Source organism: Procambarus clarkii, unplaced genomic scaffold, assembly GCF_040958095.1.
Source record: "Procambarus clarkii isolate CNS0578487 unplaced genomic scaffold, FALCON_Pclarkii_2.0 HiC_scaffold_106, whole genome shotgun sequence".
NCBI classification, from domain to species: Eukaryota; Metazoa; Arthropoda; class Malacostraca; order Decapoda; family Cambaridae; genus Procambarus; species Procambarus clarkii.
Window position 1 is genome coordinate 3,443,600 of NW_027189139.1, and position 14,308 is coordinate 3,457,907.

Consider the following 14,308-nt stretch of genomic DNA (forward strand, 5'->3'; position numbering starts at 1 on the left):
AATCTCTTCCTAGAGATTTTACTGTGACAACTGTGAAAGGGAAGAGTCAACAGCAACAAAGCCAGGACTCAAGTTCATGTTGGGTACATTGTGTATTAGAGCCGATTCAACAAGACGGCGTCTGTGTAGAGTAGAGGCAGGAAAGATTATTTTGGAGGAAGACCAATCAATAGGATGATTTAGAATCCCTAACATGACAGAAGAGAGCATTGTTTGTGTCTGCAGACTTAACACTTCTTTTGTGTTCTTTAAGTCTGTCATTAAGTGTGTGGCCAGTTTCGCCAAAGTATTGAAGAGGACAAGACGAACAGGAAATAGAGTAGACACCAGCAGCATTAGAAGCAGGAGCAGCAGTGTGAACTAAATTGCTACGAAGTGTGTTAGTTTGTCGAAAGGCAAGCTTTATGTCAAGAGGACGAGAGGTATTAGTAAAAGTTTTGAGTACAGATATGAAGGGAAGGCATAGTACAGTGCTGCTAGTGTTGGAAGCAGGTTTACGATGAAAGAACAAACGTGACCTAACATAAGCTTACCCTTCCATTTATCTTTTTTCTTTCTCCTTTTTCTGTCCATTGTTTTCTCTCACGTTCCCTTGTTATCCTCTTCTTATTCCTACTACTATCCCCATCTCATTGGGTGGTTATAAATAGGAGCTACCTCGTATGGGCCTTCTGCAGTTTTTATTCCTACTACTATCCCCTCTACTACACTTTACCTTTCGTACCTTTTGCCTTGCTCCTCACCTCTTTTGCCTATTTATTGCCTTCATCTCCTTCCCTCTTTACACACAGCACTGCTCCTATGCCAGGTAAGTCCACTACGGGCTCATCATAGCCCGTGCTACTTGCCCCGCTCCTGTGCCAGGTAAGTTACGGGCTCATCATAGTCCGTGCTATTTGGAAGTTGTTCAGAGTAGCTGAATCTATACCAACTTCCCTCATCACAATCACATTCCGGCATATCATTGATGAACTTAATATGGACGGTCATAACTCCAATATTGTTGACAGGGTTGACAGAGGTGGTCTTTTTGAGCATGACTTTGATGGAGAGGATGTTTGTGATCTCGGCGGCGTCACTGATCAGATTGGTTTGGCTGATCTTCACGACAATGATATTGACAGATATATTAACCACCTTCAGATGGCCTCTAATGAGGGTCATATGCCTCATAGTTGCGGGGCTGCCATTGGTGAAGTTGATGTGGACGATCTTTGTTGCACATTTGTTCTACAGGTGGAAAAATATAAATATATATATTTTTATAGTACACATACCTATAAACTAAAAGTTTATACAACTTTCTTTGGTCATTTTGCTTATTTTAAACTTTACACGAAAGTTACCATATATATTTAAACACTTACAATGTTGGGCTAAAGGTTTAGTGTTAAGGTCTTTCTGATACAAAATTCAACTACCTAGATTCGTGTAGGATTAGTTGTGCTCTCCTATGATCTCCATAACGTGTTGTCTTCAGAAACTACAATATTCTCTCTCCACAGTGAGAGGTAATCTAATGCCAAACATTTATTCCTGCAACACTTCAGAGGGTTAGTTCATTACAGTAAATTTTTGGTTTCGGAGTCTCCTAATAAAGTTTAATTACGTGATTTGGGATCGAAACGTCGTTTCTCCATTTTCTGATGGATTTGCTCCTCATATCTCCAGACAAGTCATTGTGACTCAGTCTGTATTTGCTAAGACAACCTTTAAAGCTTTGCCCAGGAATCTATTAGGGTATCCTACTTTTTTTTAATTGATTGAATATTTTATTCTTTTCAGTTTTAACCAATGAGGACTGCTGATTCACAATCCTAAGAAAAAACCCAAAGCAACACTTTTTTTTTTACTTCTCATGATTGGTGAAGTAACGGAGATAGTTACCTTTATGTGTGTCTTTCCTGTGCACAGTGAAGTTCAGTGAGGTGTTATTCCTTATTACAAATACGTCTAGAATGGGTAATTTATCATCACACTTCCATTCAATTCTAAATTTGATACTAGGAACTAGAGCGTTCAGCCTCTCGAACTGAGACAGGCTCCCCATCTATCCTTCCAACTTGTAAATGTCATCAACGTAACTGTACCGAAATAATGTCTTGAGGTCTGATCTTAGGAAGGACACATGTCTCGTAGTTCTCAAAATGCACGTTAAATAACTATGGTGATGGGCTACTACCATACTACATCCATACTTTTGACAACGAAAGTACATAAGAGTAGGATATGCAGTGGCTATAGTAGTAATAATCTAGTAGTAATAACCCAACCACAATTGTTATAACGCTGAAAGTATGCTTAAAACGTAAATTCTAACACTTCCTCCATTTGTTGTGGACACAGCCCGGCCCCAAGGAAAAGTAAGTGAGGTAAATCCGTCCCCTACACACTGGACAGATTTTGAACACATGGGTGTTATTGGCTTTATCATCAAAGAATTTACAACCCATAACAAAACCTTTGGCGTTGCCTATTGACATTTACTCTATGAACAGAACCCCCTTTTGATTGAGATCAAGACTTGGAAACAAAATATTCTAGGCAAGCTCAAAGCTTCTGATGGAAGCATAGTGCAACAATACCCCTAAGTACATTAAGTCCTCTCCAAGCTGACTCCTACCCCCCTCCCCCCCTATGAATAGCTACTTACGGGCTATTCATGCCCGTGCCGCCTCCTGGTTGTCTTGATCAATCAACCCCCCCCCCCCGCCCACGGGCTATTCATGCAAGTGCCAATTAAAAAATCGAACCTCTCCCTCACACACGACTTGATGATGAACCAGGACGGACCGCAACATCGCAGTTTTCTAAACTGTTTATTTCCCTCTTGACTTTCGTATCGTTGGCAAATTTGCAGATATTGCTGCTCAAACTTGAATCTAAATCCTTTATTTATATTATTAAAAATATAGATCCCAGGTCAGAGCCTTGAGGCAATCCATTTGCAACATTTTCCAACTCTGACCAAACTCCATTTGTACTAACTCTTTCCATTGGTTTAACCATGCCATAATCCAACTTAATATAGTATCCCAATATAGTTTTTAATAATTTTTTCAGGTGGTACTATCAATAGCTTTGTCTAAGTCAAGGTACACATTGCCACAAACCTTTCCACGAGGAAAGGCGAACTTGCATTCCTCAACTATTCTGCAATAGTTGAGAAACTGCTTCAGCTATTCTGTAATAGAATGATGGTAAATTTGTTAAACATGAACGACCGTAGTAAAACTTCTGAATCATTTAATAATCTATGCTCACAAGATGAAGACCAATGGCTTTTGCAATTGTCTATACAAGCAATTTTCACACAATATACATTGTTCTTCATCTTCCAGATCACTACACCTTCTCCTTTATCTGCGGGCTTGATGACGATGTCAGTACTTTTCTTTAATCGGTTTAGCGCATCTCTTAAGATTTTTTCCAGGTTGCATCTGGTCCTAGTTGTTGCTGTATCCTTAAGGTTTCCCTTCATCTCTTGTATTTTCACTTGAAGACCTTCCAAGTTGTAGGTGGGCGGCGTTTCCGGTTGTTTTAAGTTGAAGTATCTGTAAGAGAGAGGGAGGGAGGGAGGGGCCAAGAGGGACACTCGTGTCTTCTCTTCTCTCACCTTAATCTTCTTGTTTTTCTGGTTAGTTTGTCCAAAACTGTTAATACCTTCCTCTTGTTCATCACAACATTCCTCTAATGTTCTCCACCTTTTGTCCCTTCCTGGCGGTCCCATTACAAAGGTGATGCCTTTAACTAGTAATTCCTCTTCCACTTTGTTAGCGGGACTTATGAGACGAGAAGTACAACCCCCAGTACTGCTGCTAGTACAACCCCCAGTACTGCTGCTAGTACATCCACCAGTACTGCTGCTAGTACATCCACCAGTACTGCTGCCGGTACATCCACCAGTACTGCTGCCGGTACATCCACCAGTACTGCTGCCGGTACATCCACCAGTACTGCTGCCGGTACATCCACCAGTACTGCTGCCGGTACATCCACCAGTACTGCTGCCGGTACATCCACCAGTACTGCTGCCGGTACATCCACCAGTACTGCTGCCGGTACATCCACCAGTACTGCTGCCGGTACATCCACCAGTACTGCTGCCGGTACATCCACCAGTACTGCTGCCGGTACATCCACCAGTACTGCTGCCGGTACATCCACCAGTACTGCTGCCGGTACATCCACCAGTACTGCTGCCGGTACATCCACCAGTACTGCTGCCGGTACACCCACCAGTACTGCTGCCGGTACACCCACCAGTACTGCTGCCGGTACACCCACCAGTACTGCTGCCGGTACACCCACCAGTACTGCTGCCGGTACACCCACCAGTACTGCTGCCGGTACACCCACCAGTACTGCTGCCGGTACACCCACCAGTACTGCTGCCGGTACACCCACCAGTACTGCTGCCGGTACACCCACCAGTACTGCTGCCGGTACACCCACCAGTACTGCTGCCGGTACACCCACCAGTGCTGCTGCCGGTACACCCACCAGTGCTGCGGCCGGTACACCCACCAGTGCTGCGGCCGGTACACCCACCAGTGCTGCTGCCGGTACACCCACCAGTGCTGCTGCCGGTACACCCACCAGTGCTGCTGCCGGTACACCCACCAGTGCTGCTGCCGGTACACCCACCAGTGCTGCTGCCGGTACACCCACCAGTGCTGCTGCCGGTACACCCACCAGTGCTGCTGCCGGTACACCCACCAGTGCAGCTGCCGGTACACCCACCAGTGCTGCTGCCGGTACACCCACCAGTGCTGCTGCCGGTACACCCACCAGTGCTGCTGCCGGTACATCCACCAGTGCTGCTGCCGGTACACCCACCAGTGCTGCTGCCGGTACATCCACCAGTGCTGCTGCCGGTACATCCACCAGTGCTGCTGCCGGTACATCCACCAGTGCTGCTGCCGGTACATCCACCAGTGCTGCTGCCGGTACATCCACCAGTGCTGCTGCCGGTACATCCACCAGTGCTGCTGCCGGTACATCCACCAGTGCTGCTGCCGGTACATCCACCAGTGCTGCTGCCGGTACATCCACCAGTGCTGCTGCCGGTACATCCACCAGTGCTGCTGCCGGTACATCCACCAGTGCTGCTGCCGGTACATCCACCAGTGCTGCTGCCGGTACATCCACCAGTGCTGCTGCCGGTACATCCACCAGTGCTGCTGCCGGTACACCCACCAGTGCTGCTGCCGGTACATCCACCAGTGCTGCTGCCGGTACACCCACCAGTGCTGCTGCTGGTACACCCACCAGTGCTGCTGCTGGTACACCCACCAGTGCTGCTGCTGGTACACCCACCAGTGCTGCTGCTGGTACACCCACCAGTGCTGCTGCTGGTACACCCACCAGTGCTGCTGCTGGTACACCCACCAGTGCTGCTGCTGGTACACCCACCAGTGCTGCTGCTGGTACACCCACCAGTGCTGCTGCTGGTACACCCACCAGTGCTGCTGCTGGTACACCCACCAGTGCTGCTGCTGGTACACCCACCAGTGCTGCTGCTGGTACACCCACCAGTGCTGCTGCTGGTACACCCACCAGTGCTGCTGCTGGTACACCCACCAGTGCTGCTGCTGGTACACCCACCAGTGCTGCTGCTGGTACACCCACCAGTGCTGCTGCTGGTACACCCACCAGTGCTGCTGCTGGTACACCCACCAGTGCTGCTGCTGGTACACCCACCAGTGCTGCTGCTGGTACACCCACCAGTGCTGCTGCTGGTACACCCACCAGTGCTGCTGCTGGTACACCCACCAGTGCTGCTGCTGGTACACCCACCAGTGCTGCTGCTGGTACACCCACCAGTGCTGCTGCTGGTACACCCACCAGTGCTGCTGCTGGTACACCCACCAGTGCTGCTGCTGGTACACCCACCAGTGCTGCTGCTGGCACACCCACCAGTGCTGCTGCTGGCACACCCACCAGTGCTGCTGCTGGCACACCCACCAGTGCTGCTGCTGGCACACCCACCAGTGCTGCTGCTGGCACACCCACCAGTGCTGCTGCTGGCACACCCCCCAGTGCTGCTGCTGGCACACCCCCCAGTGCTGCTGCTGGCACACCCCCCAGTGCTGCTGCTGGCACACCCCCCAGTGCTGCTGCTGGCACACCCCCCAGTGCTGCTGCTGGCACACCCCCCAGTGCTGCTGCTGGCACACCCCCCAGTGCTGCTGCTGGCACACCCCCCAGTGCTGCTGCTGGCACACCCCCCAGTGCTGCTGCTGGCACACCCCCCAGTGCTGCTGCTGGCACACCCCCCAGTGCTGCTGCTGGCACACCCCCCAGTGCTGCTGCTGGCACACCCCCCAGTGCTGCTGCTGGCACACCCCCCAGTGCTGCTGCTGGCACACCCCCCAGTGCTGCTGCTGGCACACCCCCCAGTGCTGCTGCTGGCACACCCCCCAGTGCTGCTGCTGGCACACCCCCCAGTGCTGCTGCTGGCACACCCCCCAGTGCTGCTGCTGGCACACCCCCCAGTGCTGCTGCTGGCACACCCCCCAGTGCTGCTGCTGGCACACCCCCCAGTGCTGCTGCTGGCACACCCCCCAGTGCTGCTGCTGGCACACCCCCCAGTGCTGCTGCTGGCACACCCCCCAGTGCTGCTGCTGGCACACCCCCCAGTGCTGCTGCTGGCACACCCCCCAGTGCTGCTGCTGGCACACCCCCCAGTGCTGCTGCTGGCACACCCCCCAGTGCTGCTGCTGGCACACCCCCCAGTGCTGCTGCTGGCACACCCCCCAGTGCTGCTGCTGGCACACCCCCCAGTGCTGCTGCTGGCACACCCCCCAGTGCTGCTGCTGGCACACCCCCCAGTGCTGCTGCTGGCACACCCCCCAGTGCTGCTGCTGGCACACCCCCCAGTGCTGCTGCTGGCACACCCCCCAGTGCTGCTGCTGGCACACCCCCCAGTGCTGCTGCTGGCACACCCCCCAGTGCTGCTGCTGGCACACCCCCCAGTGCTGCTGCTGGCACACCCCCCAGTGCTGCTGCTGGCACACCCCCCAGTGCTGCTGCTGGCACACCCCCCAGTGCTGCTGCTGGCACACCCCCCAGTGCTGCTGCTGGCACACCCCCCAGTGCTGCTGCTGGCACACCCCCCCAGTGCTGCTGCTGGCACACCCCCCAGTGCTGCTGCTGGCACACCCCCCAGTGCTGCTGCTGGCACACCCCCCAGTGCTGCTGCTGGCACACCCCCCAGTGCTGCTGCTGGCACACCCCCCAGTGCTGCTGCTGGCACATCCCCCAGTGCTGCTGCTGGCACATCCCCCAGTGCTGCTGCCTGGCACATCCCCCAGTGCTGCTGCTGGCACATCCCCCAGTGCTGCTGCTGGCACATCCCCCAGTGCTGCTGCTGGCACATCCCCCAGTGCTGCTGCTGGCACATCCCCCAGTGCTGCTGCTGGCACATCCCCCAGTGCTGCTGCTGGCACATCCCCCAGTGCTGCTGCTGGCACATCCCCCAGTGCTGCTGCTGGCACATCCCCCAGTGCTGCTGCTGGCACATCCCCCAGTGCTGCTGCTGGCACATCCCCCAGTGCTGCTGCTGGCACATCCCCCAGTGCTGCTGCTGGCACATCCACCAGTGCTGCTGCTGGTACATCCACCAGTGCTGCTGCTGGTACATCCCACCAGTGCTGCTGCTGGTACATCCCACCAGTGCTGCTGCTGGTACATCCCACCAGTGCTGCTGCTGGTACATCCCACCAGTGCTGCTGCTGGTACATCCCACCAGTGCTGCTGCTGGTACATCCCACCAGTGCTGCTGCTGGTACATCCCACCAGTGCTGCTGCTGGTACATCCCACCAGTGCTGCTGCTGGTACATCCCACCAGTGCTGCTGCTGGTACACCCACCAGTGCTGCTGCTGGTACACCCACCAGTGCTGCTGCTGGTACACCCACCAGTGCTGCTGCTGGTACATCCACCAGTGCTGCTGCTGGTACATCCACCAGTGCTGCTGCTGGTACATCCACCAGTGCTGCTGCTGGTACATCCACCAGTGCTGCTGCTGGTACATCCACCAGTGCTGCTGCTGGTACATCCACCAGTGCTGCTGCTGGTACATCCACCAGTGCTGCTGCTGGTACATCCACCAGTGCTGCTGCTGGTACATCCACCAGTGCTGCTGCTGGTACATCCACCAGTGCTGCTGCTGGTACATCCACCAGTGCTGCTGCTGGTACATCCACCAGTGCTGCTGCTGGTACATCCACCAGTGCTGCTGCTGGTACATCCACCAGTGCTGCTGCTGGTACATCCACCAGTGCTGCTGCTGGTACATCCACCAGTGCTGCTGCTGGTACATCCACCAGTGCTGCTGCTGGTACATCCACCAGTGCTGCTGCTGGTACAACCACCAGTACTGCGGCCAGTCCTGGTGTAGTGCTAGAACCAGCGGGCACCAGCCCCCCCCCCCTTCCAGCAGTGGCGGCTGCGGGCACCAGCCTCCCCCCCCCTTCCAGCAGTGGCGGCTGCGGACACCAGCCTCCCCCCCCTTCCAGCAGTGGCGGCTGCGGGCACCAGCCTTCCCCCCCCCCCTTCCAGCAGTGGCGGCTGCGGGCACCAGCCTTCCCCCCCCCCCCCTTCCAGCAGTGGCGGCTGCGAGCACCAGCCTCCCCCCCCTTCCAGCAGTGGCGGCTGCGGGCACCAGCCTCCCCCCCCCCTTCCAGCAGTGGCGGCTGCGGGCACCAGCCTCCCCCCCCCTTCCAGCAGTGGCGGCTGCGGGCACCAGCCTTCCCCCCCCCTTCCAGAAGTGGCGGCTGCGGGCACCAGCCTCCCCCCCCCCTTCCAGCAGTGGCGGCTGCGGGCACCAGCCTCCCCCCCCTTCCAGCAGTGGCGGCTGCGGGCACCAGCCTCCCCCCCCCCCCTTCCAGCAGTGGCGGCTGCGGGCACCAGCCTCCCCCCCCCCTTCCAGCAGTGGCGGCTGCGGGCACCAGCCTCCCCCCCCCTTCCAGCAGTGCCGGCTGCGGACACCAGCCTCCCCCCCCCCTTCCAGCAGTGGCGGCTGCGGGCACCAGCCTTCCCCCCCCCCTTCCAGCAGTGGCGGCTGCGGGCACCAGCCTTCCCCCCCCCCCTTCCAGCAGTGGCGGCTGCGAGCACCAGCCTCCCCCCCCCCTTCCAGCAGTGGCGGCTGCGGGCACCAGCCTCCCCCCCCCCCCCCCTTTCCAGCAGTGGCGGCTGCGGGCACCAGCCTTCCCCCCCCCCCCCCCCTTCCAGCAGTGGCGGCTGCGGGCACCAGCCTCCCCCCCCTCCCTGCGACACATGCGACTATCCTCATCAAGGGTTTAAGAATATTCATTTTGTACATTGTTATAATTGTTATTTATTATTATATAATTCTAGTTAAAACAAATACAATAAGGAAGCTCAATATTTTAGATGACAATCTCAGTAATGGCAATTCTGGATAATAGGAAAATCTACAACAGTTCCTTTACCATTTTTGAGTGTTTCCTAAACTACAGCAACAACAATAATTATGCAACCCTGATGCAAAATGATGTACTATATTCCACAGTTGTTATTGTACATCTGTCAACTATGAGATTGGTCTAACTTCAACCCAAACAGCCACCCAAATATCATACCGCAATTCCTGCATCTGTCAACTCAACTGGGTGACTAGTCACTATTTTCATAGGGCAAACATTCCCGGATCTCGAAAAATACAAGAAATCCTAATGTTTCTCTACAAATCGGCTAACCTGTTTTCTAAAGTCGTACATACATATATACATATGTATATTTTGGTAGCAGTCTTTCCTGTAGACATATATTATTAAATATGACCGAAAAAGTAAGATTAATAATTCTAACACGAATTTTCTCAATCTTTCGTACATTATGCTTCACTGTTGGAGGTAAATCAAAAATCACTTCTCCAAAATTCATTTTTATTTCTAGTCTGACGCGACACGGGCGCGTTTCGTAAAACTTATTACATTTTCAAAGACTTCACAAATACACAACTGATTAGAACTTGTGTTTCCCTGATTTTATATCTACATTTGAGTGAGGTGGGAAGGGTGATGTGGCATTACATTTGAGTGAGGTGGGAAGGATGATGTGGCATTAACACAAGACAGAACACTAGAGGATATTAATAGGGTATTAAAAGTATCAACACAAGACAGAACAGAAACAATGGGTATTGAATAGAAGTGTTTGTAGAAAGCCTATTGGTCCATATTTCTTGATGCTTCTATATTGGAGCGGAGTCTTGAGGTGGGTAGAATATAGTTGTGCAATAATTGGCTGTTGATTGCTGGTGTTGACTTCTTGATGTGTAGTGCCTCGCAAACGTCAAGCCGCCTGCTATCGCTGTATCTATCGATGATTTCTGTGTTGTTTACTAGGATTTCTCTGGCGATGTTAGCCAACTGGCGATGTTGGTTAGCTTGTCTGACTGCTGCTCCTACCTGTTGTGCAACTTTCAGTGAGTGGTGGATTTTGACTCCAAGATTCTATTCTTCACCAATCTGCTGTAATGTAATGTTATTAAATTGGTAGTTGTGGCGTGGGTCGCTATGCCCCACGTGCATAGTCTTGCATTTGTCAATATTAAAAAGCATTTGCCAGTCTTCTGACCATTTGTGGAGTTCATGTAAATCTCTTTGTAAGGCTTCAATATCATTATCATTTCCCACTTTACAATAAATCTTTGTGTCATCTGCAAATCTGATTGCGTGGTTGACAATATTCTCATCTATGTCATTGATGTATATGACAAAAAGGGTTGGCCCCAAAATGGACCCCTGAGGCACCCCACTTACCACATTTATCCAGTCAGATTCGGACCTATTTAGCACGACTCTTTGTTTTTTTGTTTTAACATTGTTTTATCCAGCATGATTTTATCCACCATTGTTTTATCCAGAATGATGGGTCCTTCTCCAAGCATGATAATTCCACCCCAGCATGAAGAGTCCTTCCCCAAGCATGCAAGTTCCACACCAGCATGGCAGGTCTTTATCCAAGAGCGGGACCCATCATGCTGGGTCCCGCTCATATACATATACATATACATCCATATACATATACATATATATCCATATACACACATCAATATATATATATATATTATGTGTGTATATCACGAAAATAAACACATGATTAAGAATGTGACAATGTCAGACCACGGAGGAAAAATGAAACAGGAAATTTCCTTAAGTACTTTCGTATATTCAGACCTTCTGAAGATGTATTTAATATACGAAAGTACTTAAGGAAATTTCCTGTTTCATTTTTCCTCCGTGGTCTGACATTGTCATATATTATATATATATATATATTATATATATATATATTATATATATATATATATATATATATATATATATATATATATATATATATATATATATATATATATATATATATATATATATATATATATATATCATATTTTCATATTCAATTTATATGAAGAGGTTCAGTCACCTCGACTGAAACTCTTCCTAGACTAGGGACACTAATGAAGCAGTGAACCTCACGAGTGTCTGGGATCCTGGAAAAGATTTAGTCGCTGCAAGATTAATAGATACTCGCTAAAATATGAGGCGTTGCCTCGCCCTATAACCGACAGAGAGACTTATTGGATATATTAAAGCTATACAAGCATACAATTGGCCAATTAATATACTAAATAACATTCAATATACTTGTTTGACAAGTGTGCCAGACTGGATAACTCTCTTGTTGAGGTTTAGGCACGATATTTTACATGACAGCTTTGCTGTATAATGTTCTAGTAGCGTTGCTAATTGATTGTCCTTAATTGAGGTTGCAATAGGTTAGATAAATGATGATGGTGGAGGTGGAGACAGCGATACTTTGTGTGCTCCACTCTACACTTATTTAGATATGTTCTAGGAATATTTCCTTGTAGATATATTGTCCAGGTACTCCCCCAGTTCTAGAGTAATCACTGGTGATAGAGATAATTGGATAAGGTGTCCTAAGCTGAATAATTCTCATGGCACCGTCACACGTTTTCACTGTTTTGTAAACACACGCGTTCTGCCTCAGGCGCCCCGGTTTGTCGCTTACTCCAGAGTTGGCTCCTCCCTTCTTTTTGGAGAAGGTAGCCCTCAATGAATATTGATTGATTATTTTTACTGACTAGACATATGATTGAGATAAGTGTGATTATAATATAATTAGATATAGGATTTAAAGATAATAAGTAGTACATGATAGTACTACTGATTCTTATTAATTAAGGATTTGATTTAATCCCTACCTGAATGATTTTGTTATGATTTAGATACGATATAGAAATAATACATTTCTTAGATAATAATATACAGTAGGTAAAAATTTCCCACATGCATAAATACATTCACACAAGCACCTATACAAAATTCACACGTATACTCACAAAACATACACAATTAATACACAACTTGTATAATTAAAACACACATTGCACAATTAATGAAAAACTTGCAATAAAATAAAACTAAACTAGCAAAAATACTAAAATTCACTCATTCAATTACAAAACATGCACAAATAGTACACAACGTGCACAATAATTACAGATCTTACATAAGTATTATACAACTTCCACAAACAATAAACAACTAGCATAAAAACACACAAATTATTGCATAACTTGCACAATTAATATACAACTTGCACAAATGCAAACACACACAACTTGCAAAAATACAATTAATAACACAATTTTAGACTTTCTCTAGAAATTTGTACAGTATCAATTATAATATGCTAAGTTCAACCAAAATTGGCCCTCTGAATATCATACAATATTGAAGATATGTATTCTGTACCTGACAGAGCTGTATTTAAAGCACACACATTCAATAGACATTTTTACATCATTATTTACGCTTAACTGTTGTCACCAGTATTTTCTATTTTATAACCATAGTTTTAACGTATTAAATAATATTCCCTTGATACAACCACTCCAATCATGTCACCCATATTTATTCAGACAAACCGTCCATTAGTTTATTGGATCTAACCTTAGTTATGCCTGGCTAGGTCTGGTTGGGTTAGGTTAGGTTAGATTCGGTTAGGACAGGTTGGGTTAGGAATATCAGGTTAGGTTATGTTAAGTCAGTAAATCTATCCAAAGTTATGCAAATTGTTATATCATACCAAAATTTATCATATGTAATGATATCTAATGATTATCATATGTAAACCTACATATAAACCGATAATGTCCAACCCATTCATATAGTACTGTCATAACATAAGGTGGTCTATCCAATCCTAGCGCAACACAATATTATCTTTATGTAGCTGAATTTATCTATATATATGACTGACTAATCTAAATTTAACTGACAAATGCAAAATACTATTAAAATTTTTCATATTTACTTTATCCTACCAAAATGCATCCTATTAGAACCAGATTAGGTAAATTTAGGAAAATTCCCTCAATGTCCTCCAAAACTTTACCAAATTCAACCTAACAAAAGCCCAACTAACTAAATAAAAGCATCCATATCCTCAGATACAAGCCTATGTGACCTCTGTACATCAATTACATGAGCTCGCTATAACTCGAACCCAAAAAGGCTAATTTACATTATTTCCTGAGCAAGCTGGTTCTTTACCTTATGATATATATCCTACTCTTAACAACCAGACTCAACCTGACCTAACACATCCAAAGCTAGATTTTTTTTAAAGTTGATGAAATTTAGGCTGTTCTACCAAAGTTTTATTTAATTTAAGACAATTTCCACCAAATTTACCCAAATTTACTGTATCATAGGACAACCAAAACCCAACTTACCCAAGTTTCACCTATTCCTTTGAAATTTAATATATATTTCCAATATTCAGTCACCACATATCATACCCCATTCCCAAAACCATTTCATAGGGCTGTGTCCATCTATTTCCAATAACTAGATCTGTTTTTCTAGCATCAATCCTACAAAACCCAACCTAGTCCAACTCAATCCAACCAAACCCCATCTAGTCCAACTCAATCCAACCAAACCCCATCTAGTCCAACTCAATCCAACCAAACCCAACCTAGTCCAGCTCAATCCAACCAAACTCTACCTTGTCCAACCCAATCCAACCAAGCCCAACCAAGTTCAACCCAACCCAACCTAGTTCAACCCAACATAACACAACCTAAAACACCAAACCTCACTACACCCATTCCAGCTTATCCCAACCCAACCCAACCCAACCTAATCTAACATGACCAAAGCTAAATTTAACCAAGTTTATCCCAATTTAAGTAAATGCCCTAAATTTACCCTAATTATATAGAACCAAAGCCAAGTTCTGA

General features: G+C 48.1%; 1 protein-coding gene across 1 annotated transcript in view; it reads left to right on the forward strand.

Annotated features, from left to right (window-relative positions):
* The first annotated feature begins 3,740 nt into the window (after nucleotides 1-3,740).
* LOC138360302 (nascent polypeptide-associated complex subunit alpha, muscle-specific form-like) overlaps nucleotides 3,741-14,308 on the forward strand; it is a 76,174-nt gene continuing 65,606 nt past the window's right edge. The window contains exons 1-3 of the mRNA XM_069320215.1: nucleotides 3,741-5,233; nucleotides 5,827-7,097; nucleotides 7,244-7,639. Of these exons, the coding sequence (XP_069176316.1) occupies nucleotides 3,741-5,233; nucleotides 5,827-7,097; nucleotides 7,244-7,639 (3,160 nt within the window). The remainder of the gene's footprint in view (nucleotides 5,234-5,826; nucleotides 7,098-7,243; nucleotides 7,640-14,308) is intronic.